The sequence below is a fragment of the Nannobrachium achirus genome (genome assembly GCF_963921795.1).
Source record: "Nannobrachium achirus genome assembly, chromosome: 12".
NCBI classification, from domain to species: Eukaryota; Metazoa; Chordata; class Actinopteri; order Myctophiformes; family Myctophidae; genus Nannobrachium; species Nannobrachium achirus.
In genome coordinates, this window is record NC_137832.1 from 34,003,148 (window position 1) to 34,024,956 (window position 21,809).

Here is a 21,809-nt window from a genome sequence, read left to right on the forward strand (position 1 = left end):
GGTAGACACAGGCCTTGAATCTTCCAGGGAGCCCCCTCCAGGTCAGCACTGGTTGCCTTGATGGAATCTCTGTCATTCAGAGTGCGGTTGAAGACATTTCCAAACTTATCACCGGCTTCTCAATGACTGATGGGATCTGGTGTTCTCCCAGACTGAAGCGAATTTGTCTGACATTCCCCTTCTTTTGGATATTTTTTTCCCTTACCAGGTATATTCCAGCACATGCCATTGCTCAGTCTTGGACCATCCAAGGCAATGGCACTGCCAGCATTCCATGCTTTAATGGGGAGCAACACAGCATTTGGCAAGGGCAAGAAGACAGTCTGTGTGGCAGTCCTTGCCTGAACTCACCTTACCTCTTCAGCTGCTCTCTGGCCCTAGCCCAACCACTGAGATGATCTCCACCCACACACCCATTCTCTAGAAATGTCTCCAGAAGCTGTATGGTGTTTCCGGGGACAACATTAGGATTGTGTCCTAATGCTCGACTCTCCCTCTTCCTTCAAAAAGGAAGATAATTTGATCACATGCCACCAAGCAGTGATGAACTCCATTGGAAGTGCAAGACAGACTGTATTATTGTAGCTCTAACAGAAGCAAAGATATGGGTTCTGGTGTAATAGTGGTTTATTGTCGGTGGCCATTTTTAAAATGGCTATAAATAGAAAATGAAGGGTGATCTAACTTGTCTCTTTGGATTAGTTTTTTTTCCTATGGCCCTAAGGTACTTCCATACCAAAGGAAAAGTAAATCAAAGTTTAGGGGGAGGGGTGGGGGGTAAGTTACCCAGTTAAAACGTATTATTATTCATGAATTATGCATATTTTACCCCCCGCTGTCATGTTAATTAATGAAGTATTGGGTTTTTTGCATTGAAACCTGTTTAGTTGAATTCATAGACCCCAAAAATGTACACTTTGACACCAATATTATTATTATAGCTCTAACAGAATCAAACATGGGGTCTGGTGTAATAGTGGTTTATTGTCGGCAGCCATTTTTAAAATGGCTATAGATAAAAAATGAAGGGTGATCTAACTTGTCTCTTTGGATAACTTGTTTCCTATGGCCCTAAGGTACTTCCATACCAAAGAAAAGGTGAATCAAAGTTTAGGGGGAGGGGTGGGGGGGTAAGTTACCCTGTTAAAACGTGTTATTTTTCATGAGATTTGCATATTTTACCCCCCGCTGTCATGTTAATTAGTGATGTATTGGGTTTGTTGCTTTGAAACCTGTTTAGTTGAATTCCTCGACCCCAAAAATGTACACTTTGACACCAATATTATTATTATAGCTCTAACAGAAGCAAAGTTGGGGTCTGGTGTAATAGTGGTTTGTTGTTGGCGGCCATTTTTTAAATGGCTATAGATAGAAAATGAAGGGTGATCTAAATTGTCTCTTTGGATGAATTGTTTCCCATGGCCCTAAGGTACTTCCATACCAAAGGAAAGGTGATTCAAAGTTTAGGGGGAGGGTTGGGGGGGTAAGTTACCCTGTTTAAACGTGTTATTTTTCATGAAATTTGCATATTTTACCCCCTGCTGTCATGTTAATTAGTGAAGTATTGGGTTTTTTGCTTTGAAACCTATTTAATTGAATTCCTAGACCCCAAAAATGTACACTTTGACACCAATATTATTATTATAGCTCTAACAGAAGCAAAGATATGGGGTCTGGTGTAATAGTGGTTTATTAACAGCGGCCATTTTTAAAATGGCTATAAAAAGAAAATGAAGGGTGATTGAACATGTCTCTTTGGATAAATTCTTTCCTATGGCCCTAAGGTACTTCCATACCAAAGGGGACCTTTGCATCATGACTTGAAGTAAAAAGTGCGTTACTGACTCCACTATTGTCATGCACTAAAATAATACTATAGAACCACATAAGGGGGGCAAATTTAAACTGTGGCTAAGTTTGTCTTGTTCTATTATGGATGTGAACTGATTTCCCCTTGGCTCAACCAGTTGGGATTCCAGCCCTATGGCATTTCGCTTCTTTTCCCACCCCCCACCCTGGTCTCAACAAAAATAATGACCTATGACTCTGTGGATTGTGGAGGATAGTGAGGCTTTACCCTGGCCTACTCCCTGTGGACTTGTCAGAGTGCTGGATTGTTTTTGATCTCATAAATAGCTGTGTTAGGGCGCCCTGTTAATTATTAGGAGGAATAATTGCATCATCATGAACCTCATCAGCTGTAATTACAGGTGCTAATGCCACAGAACAGCACCATTTACGTGAGCTCGATAGGTCTTACATTGTTGCTTCTAAATACAACCACCTCCCCCTCCTCCCACCCCTCTCCCCTTATTATCGCTGTCTCTAGTCTAGCGGGAGTGGGTTTTTAGCTGCGACTGAGCAGCAAGTATGAAGCCTCAGCTAAGCAAATATAACAGATTTTCATACTAACTACGCGATACATGACAACACGAGCACGCGAAAGATTGCAACATGATGTCCGCCAGTCTGTCTCAGGGTTATTATAGTTAAATAAAGCTAACGTAAATTAGAATTGACTAAAACATTTCAGATACAGTAACTTTTATTTACAAAAATGCTGTATTCTGGATATATGACAACCCCCCAGGGAAGGCAGAGCTTACAGGTGGTGCAGGAGTGGTGGTGGGACAAACAAAGTGTGTACAAACATTCAGTGGCAGAGAGGAAGTACAATGAAGCAGCTGAGCTTAAGAAGACCTCCAATTTGGTCAGCTGCTTGACACGTCACATACAATATAGCCCACGTGTAAACCTCTAGAATTTATAACTAGGCTACGCATCATTTAACTGAAATACAAATAAAAACAAGGCTTTACAACAACAACTAAAACTATAGTCTTTCTGTCTTTCTTCAGAAGTAGTGAAAAAAGCCAATTCTTCTGACCAATTCTTCTGACCGCCCCATATTGCAATGCAAAACTAAAACTAACACACTACAGAGGCATTTTAAGGCTCTCTCTAGATTCCACTTTGATTATGTATTAAAGAGTCAACTGCCATTAAGAACTGAAGTGCATTCCATCATGTAGAAGTGTTAATTTGCTCTTGCAAATGTCAATATTTAATATGACAAATGTTTTTTTTTCTTCCACAGGGTGATGAGGCAGAAGACCTTCCAGGAGGAGAGCACGTCAGTGAGGAGCAGTTCACAGATGAGCATGGAAACATTGTCACAAAGAAGGTCAGTCATCCCAGTATGCTTTCTGTATTGTAGACTGGTGGTCTGGTAACGGTTTCCTCACAACGCCTGCACAAACTAGCTAAGAAATCATTATACCATTAATAATCATGAGCAGTTCATTAGTAATAATCATGATCATTGCCACATCATAGCATGGGAAGATGTCCTTTTTATGGTGTGTAGTGCATAGCAAGAGTGCAAGCCTTTGCCCTTTAGATTTGTAGATGATTCGCTCATCATCTCAAATTGATTGATTGATTGATTGATTGATTGATTAATTATTTCCATTAGCTTAACTCTACTATGTGTAAAATGTTAAACAACTACAATGCTAAATTCCATTCAACATAGCATTCCTTCTTGTCACTTTCTCACTTGTATTGTCCTCCATCAACTATTCTCTCTCTCTCCTCACTACTCCATGCTTTCATCATCAATCTCTCCTTTACCTCTCTGTATGGTTGTGTCTGTGTACGTGTACGTTATACGTGTGTTTGTGGTGGATGTGACAGACTGTGCGGAAGGTTGTGCGCAGGGGAAAGGGTTCGGGTGAGGAAGGGGTTCAGGAGGTGAGCGTGGAGAGCTCTCTGGATGCTAACGACATGGAGATCGATGCTGAGCAGTTCATGAATTACGCCATCCTGGGTCGTGACAGCAGCAAGGTGGGCAACTGGTCTGGCCTGTCTGTCTCCCAGCCCATGACAGGCTGAGGCTTCACAACATCTAAGGCTCCCCTTTTGCTATAAGTGTGTGTGTGTGTGTGTGTGAGGGGGGGGGGGGACTCAATGGACTGAGTTGAGTTGCATTATATGGCCCGATGGTGGCCGCCTTTCTAGAATCTGTTGAATTCATGTAGATGGGTTGGACTACATGTTGAAATCATCGCCTGCAGCAAATGATGTGTGGTTTTTAAGTGTGCCACACTGAGCTTGAAAGATTGGCATGACCCAGCTTTGCCACTTGCCAGCCTACTACCTATAGGGCTTAACCTGCATGAGCTATGGAACAGTGTAGGCCAAGCAGTGTTTGTGTGATTATAAGATAAGTTCTGTTTCATCTTATATCAGTCCTAAATCTGTACAGATGGAATGAGTATTGTGGTTGGATTGTTGTGTGCTTGTTGACCATCCCTTGTTGGCTCATATCATTCAGTAAGACTCACTCACCCCGGCTTCATTTTACCATGTTTATTACAGGGTCTGCATTTAGGCAAAATTACTGAACCTGCTTTTGTGCTTTGCTGTGGCATTGTGGCTTGCCTGTTGTTTCACAGGATCGGCTGAAACAACAAACAGGGCTCAGATTATTGGCTTCATATAACCCCATACAGTATTGCAGTATTCATTGGTACCAGTAATATCTGTGGTCTGAAAACAGAGTTCATACTGTATTGTAATTGAATGTATGGATTGTGGTTCTTGTTGCACTGGTAATGTAATCCATTTTCTTCCCATCAGTAATCCCATTGACTGACTCTTCTGTCCACTAAGCCTCCATTAAAGTCTGTGGTCCTATAACTGTGACTGTGTGCTGTATCACTCCGGCCTGCAGGACTCTCTAAATAAAACCTGAGTCCAATTTTATTTGTAAATAATTATTGGATATTGTTTTAATGTACACTGGTGTGCCAGGATACGAGACAATTGTGCCAAAATTGGGAGAATATTCAGCGACTGTTGTGTCAGTTAAGTTGTGAATTGCAGAAAACTTTCCACTGTTTCTAGCATTTTCGTCAATTTTCGTCAACCAAAATTCATCATTATCCATATGGCACCGAAGTAAGCTAAAACAAATAAGATAAATAGTTTCCAAATAATATTTGACCCAGGTGTTTTCCATATCCAATCTGGATGTTTCTGATACCGTTTCCCTCTTATCTTATCTCCTGTCTTTCCTACCTATCCTATTTGTCCACACTTGGCTGTCTGTATATAATTTCTCCCTGCATGCACTCCTCCACTCACCTATTTGAAAACAATTCTATCTTCTTTTTACTCTCCTTTGTTTCTGTTCTCTTTATATCCCCTTGTTTATCATCTCACTGTGGCGTCCATCTGCTCTCCCCGTCTTCCTTTCTTTTCTTGCTCCATTTTCTTTTCGTCACATTATTTTAAACGACTAATATTCCCCCACCTCTCCTTGTACTCTCATCAATCCTCCTCTCCTCCATTCTTGACCCCTGGCTCTCTTGCATCACTCCTGCCGCCCTTCCCCCCCTGATGTAGCCGGATATTGTGGATGTGAAGAAGGGTGCTCAGATAGTGAAATGTGCCAGTCTGCGGAGAGTAAAGCAGTGAGGCAGACAGAATGCCACGTCCCTGCAGGTACGGGACTGACCCACAGAGCCTCGTCTGACCTGTGGGCTAGACCATTTAATCCTGTCTCTCTGGATTAAATGCTCCTGTATGTGCCTTTAATTCAGTACTAATACTGACAGTGAAGTTATTAATACAGAATGACATTTGATGTGAATCAACAATTTAACTACTGGTTAAGAATGTTAACATTACTGGTAAAGCGTGCAGAAGCACCCTTTCCAGTGCTTGAAATTGTGGATTGGCACTTGTCATTGTCATTTTTTAATTTTTAATTTTCTTATGCCTCTTATACTTGGACTATTATTCTGCTTTGGTTAGGAAACAAGTATGGTTATATTCAAATAAATAGATTTAGATTTTTCTTTATTTATTTTTTTTACTTCAAAAGAAGAAAACAACAATGTTTGGAACTTTCTAATTTCATTCCCTTTATTTTACTTCTTTGAATGTTGTAAACCAGTGAAGCTTGCATAGGCTCAAAATACACTTTGATGTCCCTTGAACCATAAAGAATACTAGAAGGTTAGGAGGATTATATCTTTAGGCCAATATTTGTACTGTGTTTAAATGGTCAATAGTGATAGAGCGTCGCAGTGAGGTGTCGGAAGTAAACTGCCCATTCATTTACCCCATAGGGGATTTCATGATCAGCCATACAATCGTAACAATTCAATGAACACTTACCAGTAGGCTTGTGGTTGTAAAATGGTTTTATATGCTCCTGTAGAACCCCCGCGTATGTATGCAATCACTCTAGTTCTAGTAAAATCATGTTTTAATAAAGATCGCACGGAGAAGAACTGCAATACCCATATTGCTAAAAATGTACATCTGGTGAAATCGACGTCTTTGATTGGTGGAGTTTCTTCTTCTTTCGTGTATCTTGCGGTTACCTCAGAAATATTGTTATAGAAATGATCAGATCGTATATAGTAGAATATATAATATAGAAATTGAATTTCCACAAGGTAGAGTGACAATGAATGTCTATGGATGAAATGCATTGGGAAAACGCTTCCGACACCGGAGTGAGGGAGGGGCGGGGCTTAAACTGTGACACTCTATAGCAGCAACATATTATCTATTAGAGTAGTCTGTACAGTAAAGCAAATACAGGCCATTCATATATCCATAAATGTGCGCAATCTCTGCGTGCGTGCATGCCATGACTGTCCCTAGTGTATCTCGAGAACCGTCAAACCAACCAACTAGGCCTACATTATCACTGGACATAATTTTATGTACAGGTACCACAGGGTAAGCAAGACTACAAATAGCAGCACTTAATAAATATACATACAAGTGAATTTCACACTTAAACAGTGCGTTATTTTGTGTCTTTATTTTAATTTTTTTGATCCATGGGGATGGTGTGTTGAGCTTCAAACTTAGTAACCTACAGATGAGATACCAACTCTCCATTACACAACAGCTATCAAAAGTATAAACTACTTCAAATTTAGGCTACATGTTTATTAACATGCAGATTGCTTATAAATCTATAAAACATTTGATATCTATGGCGTGAAATAGTCACGTTCCCGAAGTTTAGCTGTTAGTGTGGTCGACCAGACCAGAAAAGGAATTTAAAAAAATGCACCCTTCAAACGTTCTGGGTACCCAGAATAACTGTTGCAGGTCCCCCAACAGCAACGTTTCAACATATTGTAATATAAATGTTCTTGATATTAATATAACTAATCATCATCAATAAGGCTAAATAACATGGAATCCAATGGGATCCCATTTGCAAATACAAATTTGCTGCCAACTTGTCCAAGGAAGTGTTTTGCTACGCTGTGGTCCAATCATCGCAGGGGGAGGGGTTTAGCGATAGGTCTGTTATTAATATTAAATTATTATTATTATTAATGATGATCATCATCATTATCGTCATCATCATCATTGTCGTCATCATTTTACGCAGAAATATTCATTGTTGTGGCGATTATAATACAAAGAGGCTGTTTGCTTTGTTTTCTTCTGCTCTAATGTTACATGAGTGCCCTAAAGCATGTTGTGCAAACCAAACAGAATGCTAGTGAGGACTTTTTATTTTATGGTCAAATCTGTGAGAGCATTTGTCCTTTGAAAGGAAAGCTATTTGAATCAACTGTAGCTGCTTTGTGTGTGTGTGTGTGTGTGTGTGTGTGTGTGTGTGTGTGTGTGTGTGTGTGTGTGTGTGTGCGTGTGGGTGTGCGTGTGCGTGTGCGTGTGCGTGTGCGTGTGCGTGTGTGTGTGTGTGTGTGCGCGCGCGTGCGCATGTGTGCATGTGAGTGTGCGTGCACGTGTGCGTGTGTGCTTGCGTGCGCGGGCGGGCACGCATGTTAAGATGTTGGTCTGATGTTTTACAAACTTTTTGAGACTGACCTGTGCTTTAAGCCTCTGACATTCCTCACTGGCATTTCATACTATCGAATGGTAACCCCTGTTGTCTCATGGTGTAGTGAGCGTATGTAGTCTACCTTGCTTTATTGCATCAAAGCAACTCTCAAAGATATTTAGCAAATGGAGGGACATTTTTGTTTGACAGACAGATTGATAGCAACACATAGGGCTGTCTTTAGACCACTGTGTGTAATAATTACAGACGCAAAGGCTCACACACACTTTTAAACCAAATTTATATTTTGTTGTACAACTGTGAATTGGACATTTTTGAGTGAAACGGTTGGGTGACAAAGTATACATTTGCCCTTTTTCTGACTAAAAGGATGTGTTTTGCAAAGTGGATGCATGTGACAGCTTCATAGATTCCTTGGTCCTAATGTATAAGTATATGTTTCCACTGGTCAGCTGTAGTTTGTTAATTAAATGTATGTCTTTATGTCCTGAATCAGACTTTTCTCCTCTATTCACAGGGTTCTCCACAGGACGGAAGCCACTCACCAAAATCACCGTACTTAGACACATGACCGGCAGCAGGTGACCGGAGGATGAAGGCCCGTGAAGAGGCAGACGAAGAGAAATGACAGCAACAAACACCAACTCAATCTTAAGAAATCAAGACGGCTATGCCAACTATCAGCACGCACCAGAAGAGCAGGATATGGATTTACTTGTAGTTTTTCTTACCTTTTTTTTTTTTTTTTTTTAAAGAAAAGTCAAAACATCTAAAACAAAGCTAGAAGCATGATTGTTTCGTATAAAACAAAAACCAAACAGAAAAAAAAAAAAAAAAAAAAACAAGCAACCAAAACGTGCTTCCTGTTATCTGTATCAGCATGAGTGACTGCTGCCGCATGGCCTGTCTTTAACTAAAATAATGAGGGAATATGGGGCGGGAAAAGGGTGGGGAGGGATGGGAACAGGACACTCCTGTATGGGACGGGAAATCGGGCATGCAATGTAGGGTAGGCCTACGCTCAGACACTTGCCCGTTTTCGAAATAAACAGGACAAGTCTGTCAAACTTAAGGGAAAGTGAAGCGGTAAAGTGTAAAATAATGAGAATTGCATAATCTCTAGGCAACAGGTTACTTCCCCCCTCCTCCCTACCACACTGAAGCCTAATTTATCCTTCGCTGTATGTCCATGTTCACTTGGAAATCAGTTATTTTGGGCGGGAGGCGTGGTCATACAACATAGTATAACTTAGGCTCAATATGACTCTTCCAGCTACAAACGTCACAAACAAGTTTCAAACTACTAAATGTCCCAGTGCTCAAACGTCAGTATGCTCACTATCACCCAAGGTTATCGGTGTTGTACATAATATGGTATGCACTAAAATGCTATACGTGACTGTGTGTTACGTGCGTGTCGTTTGTGTTATAAGAACCCTATGCGATGCCAATGATGCTGCTGTTCCAGATACTTACGGTATTCCTCCCTGTTTTTCTAGTTTGGTTCATTCGGTCTGAACCTATATATTATTCTATATATCTTGAGGTCTTTGTGGGTATGAGAACAAACAATTCAAACTGTTGTGTCGCTCTGCCTGTTTTAGCCGTCAGTTTTTTGTGTGGCACTTTGTTTGTTGATTTGTGATTTCCATGTGCTTCCACCCTTTTGCTTCTGATGTGTCGGAGTTTAGAGGGCACCTGGCTTCAGCAAATTACCGTGGTTCTGTGAGTTTCGAAGGCGGGGCAGGCTTCTGTGTTACACTTCTACCTATCTGTTCAGAGTGGTTTCTTTTTGTGGAGGGTGATATGAGAGACAGGTGTCATGAAATATTATCTCTTAACTCCTTCCTTGTGTTAATGTGTACTGTCCTCGTGGAACCTGTAATGATCAAGTCTCATATATGAGCCAAAAACCTGTTACCTGTGTTCTCTCCCTTCTTCTGTTTGAATTCTATCATGCCCAGTCCTCTCCCCTAGCCCAGCCCGGCCCTGCCCAGCACAGTCCAGTCCAGCCCAGGCAGCCTCTCAGAGTAGATGTAGCATCCCTGTCCTTGTCCAGCAGGGGTCAGGATCACCCTCATCTTAGTAGCAGTGTCTCTGTGTTGGGCCATATATATTGACCTCATCATTACCTATATGAGGAGAATTAATAGACCACTTCAGCATCGGCAGATGATGTCACTTGATATGGGTAAAGGAACTGGTGAAACACTGGGAATAATGTAGCGCCGAGTCAGCTGGAGAGAGGAGAGAGCGTTGTGTTGTGGACGTGTTGAGTTCAATGTTTGTTATCTTGGCTCCGTGGAGTGTAGCAAAGACAGCCAGTCACCAATCACTGTGATGAGAAACTGTAATACTGACCCCACGACTGTGAGCCCAAGTAGCTCTTCCCAAAATCCAACAACACCTGTCTCTTGTCTCAGTCCTTTCTTTATTGTTATGCCCTCCTACATGATTTACTGTCTTAACTTCACTACAGAAGAAGCAATAACACTTATAAAAGGAGTAGAATGTGTGTGTTTGTGTGTGTGTGTGTGTGTACGTGTGTGCTCGCGTGTGCGCTCGTGTTGGAGTGTGTGTGTGTGTGTGTGTGTGTCATGATTTCATTATCATAGTTCATGATCTCCTTAAGCTTGGGCATTCAATCTGTTAATCATAGCTTTACTTCAATCAGAGATGATGTCAAAACATTAATATACACTTTGTTACTTTGCTTGTTTGGAAGAGAAATATATATAGACTGTATATATATTTTAGTCAAGACGTAAATCAACATACTGTAGTAAAAAACTGCTGCTCTTTTCCTCACAGAATTTAGGGTTTGATTCCTGTGTGTTTCTGTGGGCTCAAAAGATTAAAGGTATAGAACTTCATACCAGCCATCCCATCTGTTTTTGTTACTCATTAAGTGAATGGAGATGTGTGTCCAGCGTCCACTCATACTTTATTTAAGCCTTAACGACATTCATGTTCACCGAAAGAGAGATTCTTGTGTGTGTGTGTGTGTGTGTGTGTGTGTGTGTGTGTGTGTGTGTGTGTGTGTGTGTGTGTGTGTCAGTGAGAGAGAGAGAGAGAGAGAGAGAGAGAGAGAGAGAGAGAGAGAGAGAGAGAGAGAGAGGTTTATTTAGTATTGGATACGCAGAGATAGATGATATTGATATGGTGTGATAGTGATATTACAAATGGGTGTACAGAAGAAGCTCCCAGAATATATATAATATATATTTCAGATTCACAAAACACATTTTTTAATGTTGATTTACCTCAATAAGTGTGCCAATCCATTATTATATGGATTACCATTACACATTGCTTCCTAACTTTACATTAGATCTCCAATTGATCATCACAGAGATACATGTAATCCATCAACAGTCCATTGAAATGTTGCAATAAATAACCATCTATTATTCGGGGTTTGTAGCCAGAAACTATGAATGTAAGGTCTGTGTATAAGCTACAGTAGGTATACACTATACAGTATGTTAGAATGATAGGCTATCAATTCTATTATTTCAACTCAGGTTCTGCTGTTCCTCAAGCATTTGTCTTAGTTCCCAGTTCATCTGAAGCATACATGCAAGAAAAACATATCACCCAGACCCATGCAAAGAGGAGTGAGTAAAATGGAGAAGCCTCAAAATAAGTTGTGTTATATTTGAACAAATATTGTTTCATCAAAGATTATCTTCATGTTTAACCCTGCTTCACAGAGTTTGGAAAAAGTGTTGTTAAGTAAAGATTTTTACTGTAATGTAATATGGTCCCCTTTGCTTCTAGACAGTGTACAAATGGATCCAAGTAAGGGTTACGGATACATTTGGTTACATTTGTACACTTTCAGAGTTAAATGAACACTGAACATTTTACTGTGTAAGTGTGTTTTGTTTAACCAGGGGCCACTTACCGTATGAATCCAATGTTGATAGGGGGACATCTACAGATTTAAGGAGGGCAGTCTCAACAGCCACTGTTTGGCGAGTTAAAGGTTAGATCAAGGGTCTTCAACAGGGGGTCTGGGACCCCTAGGGGGTCCCCAGAGTTACTACAGGGGTTCCTCGAAATCTTTGAGTGATAGAAACGTTTTTTTTTCTCCTTTTTTATATTAACCACTTGAACCCTAGTGTCCATATTCTGAGAACTTTAGCCAAAAATAGCAGATCTACAAGATCACAATGCCTCGCGCTGCGAGGCGTTGTGAGCTTGTAGATCTGCTATTTTTTGGCAAAGAGCTTTTGTGTTGGGGGGGTAAAAGAGCAGACTAAGTACAGAGTGAAAGGTCAAGTTTATTAAGTATCTCTCTCTCAACGAAGGGGTCCTTGGCCTGAAAACGTTGAAGACCCCTGGGTTAGATGGCACTGTGGGGCGACGTGGTGGCTTCACTGGCTAGGCTTTCAAGACGACAAGCATTTTCCCTCAACACAGCCCACCCCTGATCGATTGCTGCCCCCCTACCGAATAGGACATTGAGCCAGTTCTAAGGCTTCCGCATGGTGACAAGCTATAGGGGAGTTTGGAGGAGTCCATTTAAGTGCAAGGAGAGGGAGGGGTGGTTACTTTAGACAAAATGACATGTAATAATGGAAAACCCTGCACTGAAGGACTACTGAGGTGATGACATGCACCAAGTTCATGCAAAAATATTTACTGTTGCAAAAACTAGAGGACACATGTATATTCGTTTAGAATGGATTGAAGACATTATTAACGCAATAGCATATTACTCAATACTAAGGAATGCAAATGCGCACATGCACAGAAAGTGTTTTTAACATAAAAGGCTATATATATATATATATATATGGAATATATGAAAAAGTATATATATATTTACTTAGAATGCTATGCACCCTTACTTGTCAACTGGGATTCTAGTTATGTTATGGATGTACTTTTAGCATCATACAGCTGTAGCTACCAAGAGACTGTTGAGTTCTGGGTAATGCCTGCAACATGGGGAAAAGAGGGGCCTTGTGGGTATTTTAACTTGTTTTGTTTGCTTTTTTTTATTGTTATGGAGAGGTCGACATGAAAAAATACATGTAAAAGCCTTTTAATCAAATGAAATCAGAAGATATCTATTGACAATTTACCCTGTACACCAGCTCAACATTTACAAAATTAATAAAGAAATGAAATGTCCTTTTGTTTAGTGTATATGACTAATGTGTGACATCACTTGCTTATTACTAGACAATCTCACCTAGTATGAAGTGAGCGGTGCTAATTATGAGTTAATTTCATTAAGCATCCCACAAAGCTTGGCCCATGTAACCCTGGGCGTATAACAGACTTTGAGCGCTTTGTGCCAAGATGTAGGCCAGACTTAGCTCAATTATTACAAAAACAAACAATACAAACACTAAATTGGCCCTGTCCGATGGGGCCCTGCTCTCAGATTTCAACAATAGAATAACATTGGGTGGCAGGAAATGTTTAAGTCAAAGTCTTTAGAGGTAGCCTACCATAGAGGCCATCTGAAAACAGCTTTCTATTAACTGATAGCTATAGTTGAGTCATCCAGTCCAGCTGGATTGATGTATGTGTACATTTTCAATATCTCTAATAGGCCATTATTAATTGAATTTATCAAAAGGAAATGCTCTTAAAAGTTCATGCCACAAGAGTAATGTTCTTGTGTGATGTACCGGTTTACCATACTGTATCTCTTCAGAATAGAGTAGACTACTAAGACCACAAGTGCATACATGACCTCACAAGATGACCTCACAAAATGTCAATTCCAAGTGCCACACTATGAGCTTGTAGATCAGCTATTTTTGAAAAATCATGAGAATTTCTGCAAAGCTTTGACCTATATACCGGCCTACCGCCGGTATATAGGTCTATTTGTTTTAAACTATAGTTTAAGCAACACTTTTAACTAAAATCTTTGCTTCTGGGGGGTTCCCTGGAACAACATATTTTGGGATGGGGGTCCACGGCCGAATACATATAATTCTGGGGGTCCTTGAGTTTGAGCACCACTAAACATAGGTTTTTCAGAAAGCTGTTGAGATTTAGAAGACATTGTAGACTCACCCTCATGGATTAAGACACGCGTTTACCATTCTATATCAATAGGGGGCGATATGACTCTAGTTTTGCCAACCCCCTGAGCCTGCCCTGAGAGCGTTTTCCTGTCTTGTGTGTTGTTTTTGTGTGTGCGTGCGTGAACGTGTAGCGCGAGAGTGGAGGAACGTGTGCTCAGGTCCTTTTAATAAAGAACCTGGCCACTTCTGAGATTGCATGTTGTAGTATGAAAAGCTTAGATATCATTTGCACTTATGAAAAAGAGGTATTTATTTTTATTTATCAGAGAGTAGCCATTTTATTGAGCCAACGTTGATCCAGGCGTTATAAGTGGCTTTGTTTGTACAAGGAAAATATTTCCGACATTATTTAGTTAGCTAGATATAGTTTATTAAAGTAAACCGAGATGTCTACAGGCTGCCAGCAGACCAGTGCCACCAAGGCCATTCCAACCAGACGGGTGGCTATCGACGACGCAGAGCACATGCCCCACGACTACTGCACCACTCCTGGAGGAACACTGTTTAGCACGACCCCCGGCGGTACGTTTAAGCACAACTACTTTATTTCTGCACAAAGACTTGAAGTGGGTCAATTAGTCGAGTAAAACCAAATGTTTCATTTACATTTTCAAACAGTCACGTGGAAATGGAAATGCCATTTAAAACCCCACCGCCGCCCACGAGGTGCGCCTGCTGTCAACAACAGCACTCTCTTGCCCCAATGCAGGACATGCTAACTTTGCTAAGCTAACGTTAGCTCCCTACTAGCCCTGAAACATGACGATCGTCGTATCTCACGACCGTCATGGATCCGACCTCAGCCTGGTGTTGAGCAGTTCAGACAATTTGCCATGTAGTCTACACAAACATTCAGATTTCAAAAACAAAGTGTTTACTGAAGCCTCACGGGTGTCACAATATGATACGCTCAAACTGAATTAACCATATCTTCTGTATTGTTGAATAAAAAGTGCTTTAATCCGATCGGCGGCCATTCTTTTCGGATTTTTCTCATCGGCTGGGATGTGTACTGCACTCTGATACATTAAAAGCTTTTTCGAAAATGGCGATCGATCGGATTAAAATGCGTTTTATTCAACAATACGGAAGATATGGGTAATTCTGCTTGAGCGTAACATATTGGGACATACTTGAGCCTTCATTAGGCACTTTATTTTTTAAAGCTGAACGTTTGTGTAGATGTACGTGGCAAATTGGCTAAACTGCTCAACACCAGGTTGAGGTCGATCCATCACGGTCGTGAGATAGGACCGTCATCGCCCCCAGCAAGCTATAGCCTGTCCTACATCAAACAAAAGCCCCCTGGACCTTATTTGGCATGATGGATCCATCTGTACAGTACTGTATGCATTGCCTTACAACAACAACAACACGGCAATTACATGAATGCATTTGCTATCGTTATAAAGACTTTTTATTTGACTGCTGGCAGCAGTCATCATGTCTGCATGTGCAATGGGTGACCATAGCTTTCTACAGCTGTGATGACACGCAACAAAAAAAAAAGATAAATCATGCTATCTCTTTGTAAAGTATGATAAAGTATGATACTGCAATTCAGAAGACCGGAATTAAAAATGTACTTGAGTACAAAAGTAATGGTATCAAAAAGTACCAAAATTAAAAGTACTCATTATAAAAAATGTCCTGTTTCATATTTTCAAATGTATTCAAATCATTTGAATTTAGCAGATCTACAAGCTCACAATTTGTCGCATAGTGGCTGAAGTGTTTAATGTAGGTTTTGTAATAATGACCAAAATCCACAAAGTAACTAAAGTTTTCAAATAGTGAATAGTGTAGTGAAGTCAAAAGTAAAAACAATATTTGGATCCAAGATGTAGTGGAGTAGAAGTAAAAGTATTGGGAATTGGAAATACTCAAGTAAAGTACAAACAACTCAAAAGTACAACTTAGTTACTTCCACAATTACAACTACAGTACATTGCTTGGTGATACATTAAATGATATGGTCAATGCGTCTCCTGGTGCATAATGACGCATTAACTTGTGCGATTCTGTTCATTTGTTTGCTCCAGACATGTGACCGCATTTAACTTTACACTTCCTCATTTTTGTCACGTAGCCACTGGCCCACTGTCCTGTTGCAGCTTGGCACAGAGATGATTAATAACAGCATTAGTATACGTTTATTTAATTTCATCTTAAAGCTTATCAAACTATATCAGTGCAACTTGCCCTTTTATACTGTTATCTATGTGGGAATATCAGGCCATGGCCACATCTATCTGACCTTACAAAGCCGCGTACACAAAATATTATTGTCTGGCTGTTCTCTTATCTTAACAACAAAAACCCCAGACTTTCTCTTTTGGGGGGGGGGGTGCAAACATTCAGCACCAGTGGAAATAGCAGATGTACTATTTTAATGCAATTTGTTGTCTGACATGAACATGTTTGGTGTAGAGGGAAAATGGAGGGCCTAGCCTATTATAGACCCCTGAGGAACTCTCTGATTAATGAAGTATAGGGTTTAAGTACCCGTTGTACCCGTCTGACTTCCCAATGCAGCTATGCCCAATTATGGAGTGTGCTGTCTAACCTCAATGTGACGTCATGGCATCAGCCGTAAAGAAATCAGTCGGCTCCATATATGGGCACAAAAGGACAGGAGGCATGCCCATATGTGGGCATATACTGATGACATCAGTGATCTTCTTATATGGGCATAAAACGGGCGGGTTCTGACGGATACAGAGATCCTGTTGCCCAGAGCCACTCCGACCGCTATGCCCATATATGGTCATGTGCATATATGGGACCGACCAACATCAAACTCGGCATGTGCAGCGATGGAGTGCGGTGGCCGCCGCAGAGTAGTTTGGATGTGCAGTTGTCCAGAGCGCCAATCCAACCAATATGCCCAAATATGGACATTCCAATATATGGGCATATACAGATAACATCATAGATCTACATATATGGGCATAAAGGGTACTGATGGATAACATATCTATGACCACAAAAGGGACACCGACTGGTACAACGGGAACTCTGACAAAGCCCCCAGCACTATGACTCAGACCTGTTGGTTGAATCGGCAGCGCGACAGGTGTGACCAACCCTCTGGTGTGTGTGTGTTTGTGTGTATATATATATATATATATTTATTATTATATTTCTCCCAACCAAAGGTACCAGGATCATTTATGACCGAAAGTTCCTGCTGGAGTGTCGTAGCTCCCCAGTGACTAAGACCCCCCCACGTGGCCTGCCTGACATTCCAGGGGTGACCAGCCCCACCGCTAAAAAAGACCTCTTCAATGAGAAGGCCCACACGGGAGAACCACTGAATAACAACATCATCAATGCACCTGATAACAAGAGCACTGGTAAGTACAGTGACACTGATACAGGCTAGACGGGTCTACACTGACTACGCTTTGTACACTACACAAGAATATCCTCAGTGTTCATTTAACACTAAGAATAAACATTGGTCCTTTACGGGTTCATTTTATTTGGTGTTTGTACACTTCTCTGAGTTGCAAATTGATAAATGAACAATGTACTGTGCAATATCCCCTAACATAATACTCAAGTATTTTTGTTAAGGCTGTGGAGCTTGTCAAGCCAGTTTTACAATAATATTGCTGTTATTACTGGAATCAACATCCTTCTGTTGTGATTATTTTAGCAAGATGGCAAATATCAACAAAATCTTTTATTTAGACACACTGAGATGTGGACGCATGAAATCAGGTTATGTAAGGTGCATATGAAATTAGTCTAATTGGGATATCATTTATATTTTCACTTTTCAGCAGTGAAGGTGGGGGGGTGGGGGTCGACTGTGACATTGGTTAAAGGTGGTTCTCATTCTCAAATGAGTTCAGTACACTTGGCATGTTTTGTTTGAAAATGGCAAATGGAGTCCCAAATAGCCATCTAGTAGATGGATAATTGTAGTAATTATCTTATTTGGAATTATTGTAAATGACAATATTCCCAAATGAGAATAATATTACAATTATATTCAATTTTGCAGAATGAGAAAGTTGTTGTAGGTATATTTTTTTTTTTACAAGCACTATGCTTTTTCATGTAATGAATAATCTATGCTTTTAATTGCATATGGTGTTGTATGTGGTGTACTAAAATATGTGAATCCTTTGTGATTTTAAGGTGACGATGCACAGTTTGAAATGGATATCTAGCTTCAGCTGGAATTTGCCACTGGCTGAAGAGATGTGAGCTGCCTTATTATCCACAAGATGCTGTAGAGGAGAGAGACTCAGGAGGAGTTTCTGCTTCCCCATCCTTCATTCCATGATCACAGAGCCACTCTCTACACAGTAAACACTCCTCAGTGACCCTTGCAGGTTCATTTTGGTTCCATTTTGTACACTCTCTGAATAATAAATGGAAAAATTAACACTGAGGATTTTGCTGTGTACTTGCTGTGTACTGTCTTTGTAAAACACACACACACACACACACCTTGCCTCAACAAACTGGTTCCAATGTGCAATCAGCTGTGCCTTCTTATAGTTGTTACACATAATGTTAAACATTTATCTGTTTTCAAAAGACTTGGTTAATACCGGCAAATTGTTTCCTCAGCAACCAAAAATGCATTGGAAATCGACCTTCACTGACAGATTTTTACTTGAATAAAAAAACATTCTGTGATCATTAAAGCTACGCTTTTCCTGTTACCTCTCTTCAAATATTGCTTTCAGATTTTCATAATACTGTATCATTTGTTCATGCTGATTTAAAAACATTTTTCACCTTAAGTGTCATACAGATAATGCAAAATGTGCTTTTGTTGATGGTGTTTAAACAGTATCCCACACAATTTCTGGTGACAGAAAATTACAGTGACAAGTCAAAGTGATAAAGCATTAAAGCAACAGAAAACATACTGTATGTTTTTCTCTCTTGTGTTCATTTTCACGCCGGTTGAATTGCATTAAATCTTTATTGAATGTAATGTGCAAAATTGAAAGAATATCTCTCCCCCCCCCCCCCCCCTCACTAACCAGGGTATTGTCATTGGATCAGCTGCCAGTGTCACCCAAATACACATTTCCTCAGGGCAGTATTATCTGCGAAAGTTAATGACTCGTGAAGTGTTTATTCTGAAGTCTTTCAGCAATAAAACACCTCTTTAAACAGGATGAGATACCATAAAGTATTCAAAGGTATACAGTACCTGTATACTGGCTGTTCATTTATGAATGTATTTTAAGTTGATTTCGTGCCTCATGATTTATTGTTGGAAACCTCCATAGTGCTCTTCTGGTACAGTGAAAACGATATCAACGGAATTCCCTAGGAAGGGCACTAGCCATTGATAACCTTTCTTGTCCAGTGGCCTAGGGGGAGAAAGGTCAATATACAGCTATCCCAATTCCTAACCAAATCCACATACATGGGGTGCATATTGGGAGAATTCCTAACTTTCATGCGCTCTGATAAGAAATGTCGCGTAGTCTCCACTTGTATGTGTAGTGAAGCACAAATGCTCATGTTAGGCTTGAACAGGTGTTTGCAATGTGTAGTGGGAAATATGTGGTGTCCCTGACTAGACTGAACATGTTTACAGTTCAGTTGCTTAATAGCTTCAAGATTGACATTTAATGTTTAATATTTTACATACTTTATAGTCTCATGTTCAGATGTGATCATTTTCCCATTCACTGTCCCATGTGTATAATATGCAGAAAAACTAAATCGGACTGAAAAGAGATCCCAAAATACATAATAAAATACATGCTAGCAGTTGTTTTTGTTTAAAGATGGGGATGTCAACTACTGTAGCTCTTAAAGTTCTTGCAGAACAGTACGTTGTACAGGATGGCATAAACTTTCGTTTATTGTATTCAAAGTATAGTGTGACTGCAGTTACCTCAATAGATACAGGATAGACAATCATTTTTCTGAGGATTTTACTATGTAGGGTAGTATCAGTAACACGGAATCACAGGACAAATCAACAAGATAGGGAAACCCATAACAAATAATTGCACACTGGTATCTGTAAATGGTGGACACTATTAATTGGCTCTAATCCCTGCACTGTAAATCCATTCAGTTATCTGCCTACCAGGATAGTAGGCAGGGTGAGGGACTCCAGAGGTATATGTGTGAGAACAGACATTATTTTAAAGGTTGTAACACTCAACTCTTGCTACTGGAAATTTCAGTAGCAGGAGTTATTGCAGTCACAATCACAAGATTCTACATTAGTGTCATCAACTTAGCATTAGATGTTTTAATTTTCCATTAACTAGATAATTTTTCAATAGTGTACGGCTGTAAGCCAGGTAAAAATATATAAATCGTTATTTGCCCATTTTAGGAGAAATCGGCATCATGGTTTTCTATGGCAATAAAATTCATAATAACCGAACAAGAGTGGTAAATCTATGTGTCCTGGACAGTTCTTAAATTCTATCCCACCCTATCTTCACAGTAGCTTCAGCATCTTGATGTTTACTCATTGCTTTCTAGTCTAGTAGATACTAGTCTAGTAGTAGGTCTTCTTGTCACCTCTGCTTCCTTACACCCCCCTAAAATAAACACTCCCATACTGCTTTCTCTTCACCATTCTTCCATCCCTGTCTACTTTTAGTTTTTCCCCCCCACACTGTCCGCCTGTTTGATCACAATCAACAAATAAAGTCTGATGTTTTCTTTGGGGGCAGGCATTAGAGCCTTGAGATGATGTGTATTCAGTATTAAATGAATACACATCAGATATAAACAAACATAAAGAACATGAATTTGAGGTGATGGGGAAAACAATAACCATTAGTCAGCAGTCAAATAATCCATAAGTGTGCAAAGTGGACTGAGGTAAGAGGAAGGAATAGGTTCAAGCCTCTCAATATCGCTTGACTCTTCCGATATGGTAGGTAGGTGATATCAATAAGTGTATTTACAGTACTTATGGCTGTGTAATTTACACTGCTTTAAAGCTTTGTTTGACATATTTTAAATTGTAATTAGAGAAAAGAAAAGATGAGTATTAATGTTTTAATTTACTGCTTTCTATCGTTTTAGTGATTTTGATTTCAGAGGGTGGAGGCATGCATACAAGTGGCTAAATATGTCTTTTTAGACACAATAAGCCCATTCCTAAGATGCACTGCAATCTTTCATGGGCTATAGTGTTAATGTAAATAGTAAAAAATAAATCACTGGTTTATTGTGTCAAAAAGACACAATATTTAGCACGCTAAAACAATAGAAAACTGTTAATGAAAACATTTTAACTCTTCTTTTCTTTTCTCTGATCTACTTTAAGCTCTATACTTAATATTTAGGTTGGGTCTATAATGCATTACCACATTTATGATGCATTATATTGCACTTATACAGTATTATAAGACTTGTTATAAATGTGTATGATAATTATGTATAACAACTTATAACAAGGCTTGTGAAATATAACTTATAATGATATAATTAAGTGCTGGTCATAATGAATTATAAACTCAGCGGAACAGACATTATAACCAGGTAATACTTTACTTAAAGGTTGGGTCTATATTATAATACATAATAATTACATTTATAATGCTTCATATTAAGGCTGGGCGATATTAGGAAAACCTTCGATATTCGATAACGTTGTTGAATACCTCGCTATCGATATTACTCATGAACGATATTAGTAAAAACAATTGCATTATATTGTTTTCAATGTTTTTCTGCTTTAGGTCTACTGCCTGCCTAACCCAGATAATGAATAGCATATACATTGCATAGTAGTACACATAGAATAAAGAAATTAAGTGCCTTATTTCCATTTTCCAACAATGGTTTTATTGAAATAACCACACCTGGTTACAAATGGACTGCTTTTGTGCATGTGCTATGTGCAGGACAGAAATTTCAGGGAGGCCATGAAGTGACAGTCCATGACCTCTGTTGCC

The 21,809-nt window shown here is 39.8% G+C and overlaps 2 protein-coding genes across 5 annotated transcripts in view; both read left to right on the top strand.

Annotated features, from left to right (window-relative positions):
- ank1a (ankyrin 1, erythrocytic a) overlaps positions 1-5,481 on the top strand; it is a gene marked incomplete at both ends in the record, with an annotated part of 130,053 nt that extends 124,572 nt beyond the window's left edge. For all 4 annotated transcript variants that reach the window (XM_080739243.1, XM_080739244.1, XM_080739245.1 and 1 more), the window contains 3 exons: positions 3,098-3,184; positions 3,697-3,846; positions 5,410-5,481. In XM_080739243.1, coding sequence (XP_080595369.1) covers positions 3,098-3,184; positions 3,697-3,846; positions 5,410-5,481 — 309 coding nt within the window. The remainder of the gene's footprint in view (positions 1-3,097; positions 3,185-3,696; positions 3,847-5,409) is intronic.
- An 8,538-nt stretch (positions 5,482-14,019) lies between these two features.
- Positions 14,020-18,714, top strand: LOC308296362 (eukaryotic translation initiation factor 4E-binding protein 2-like). The gene is made up of 3 exons (XM_080739621.1): positions 14,020-14,421; positions 17,058-17,255; positions 18,049-18,714. The coding sequence occupies exons 1-3, from the start codon at positions 14,286-14,288 to the stop codon at positions 18,078-18,080; spliced, it is 366 nt and encodes a 121-aa protein (XP_080595747.1). The 5' UTR covers positions 14,020-14,285; the 3' UTR covers positions 18,081-18,714.
- Positions 18,715-21,809: the final 3,095 nt, after the last annotated feature.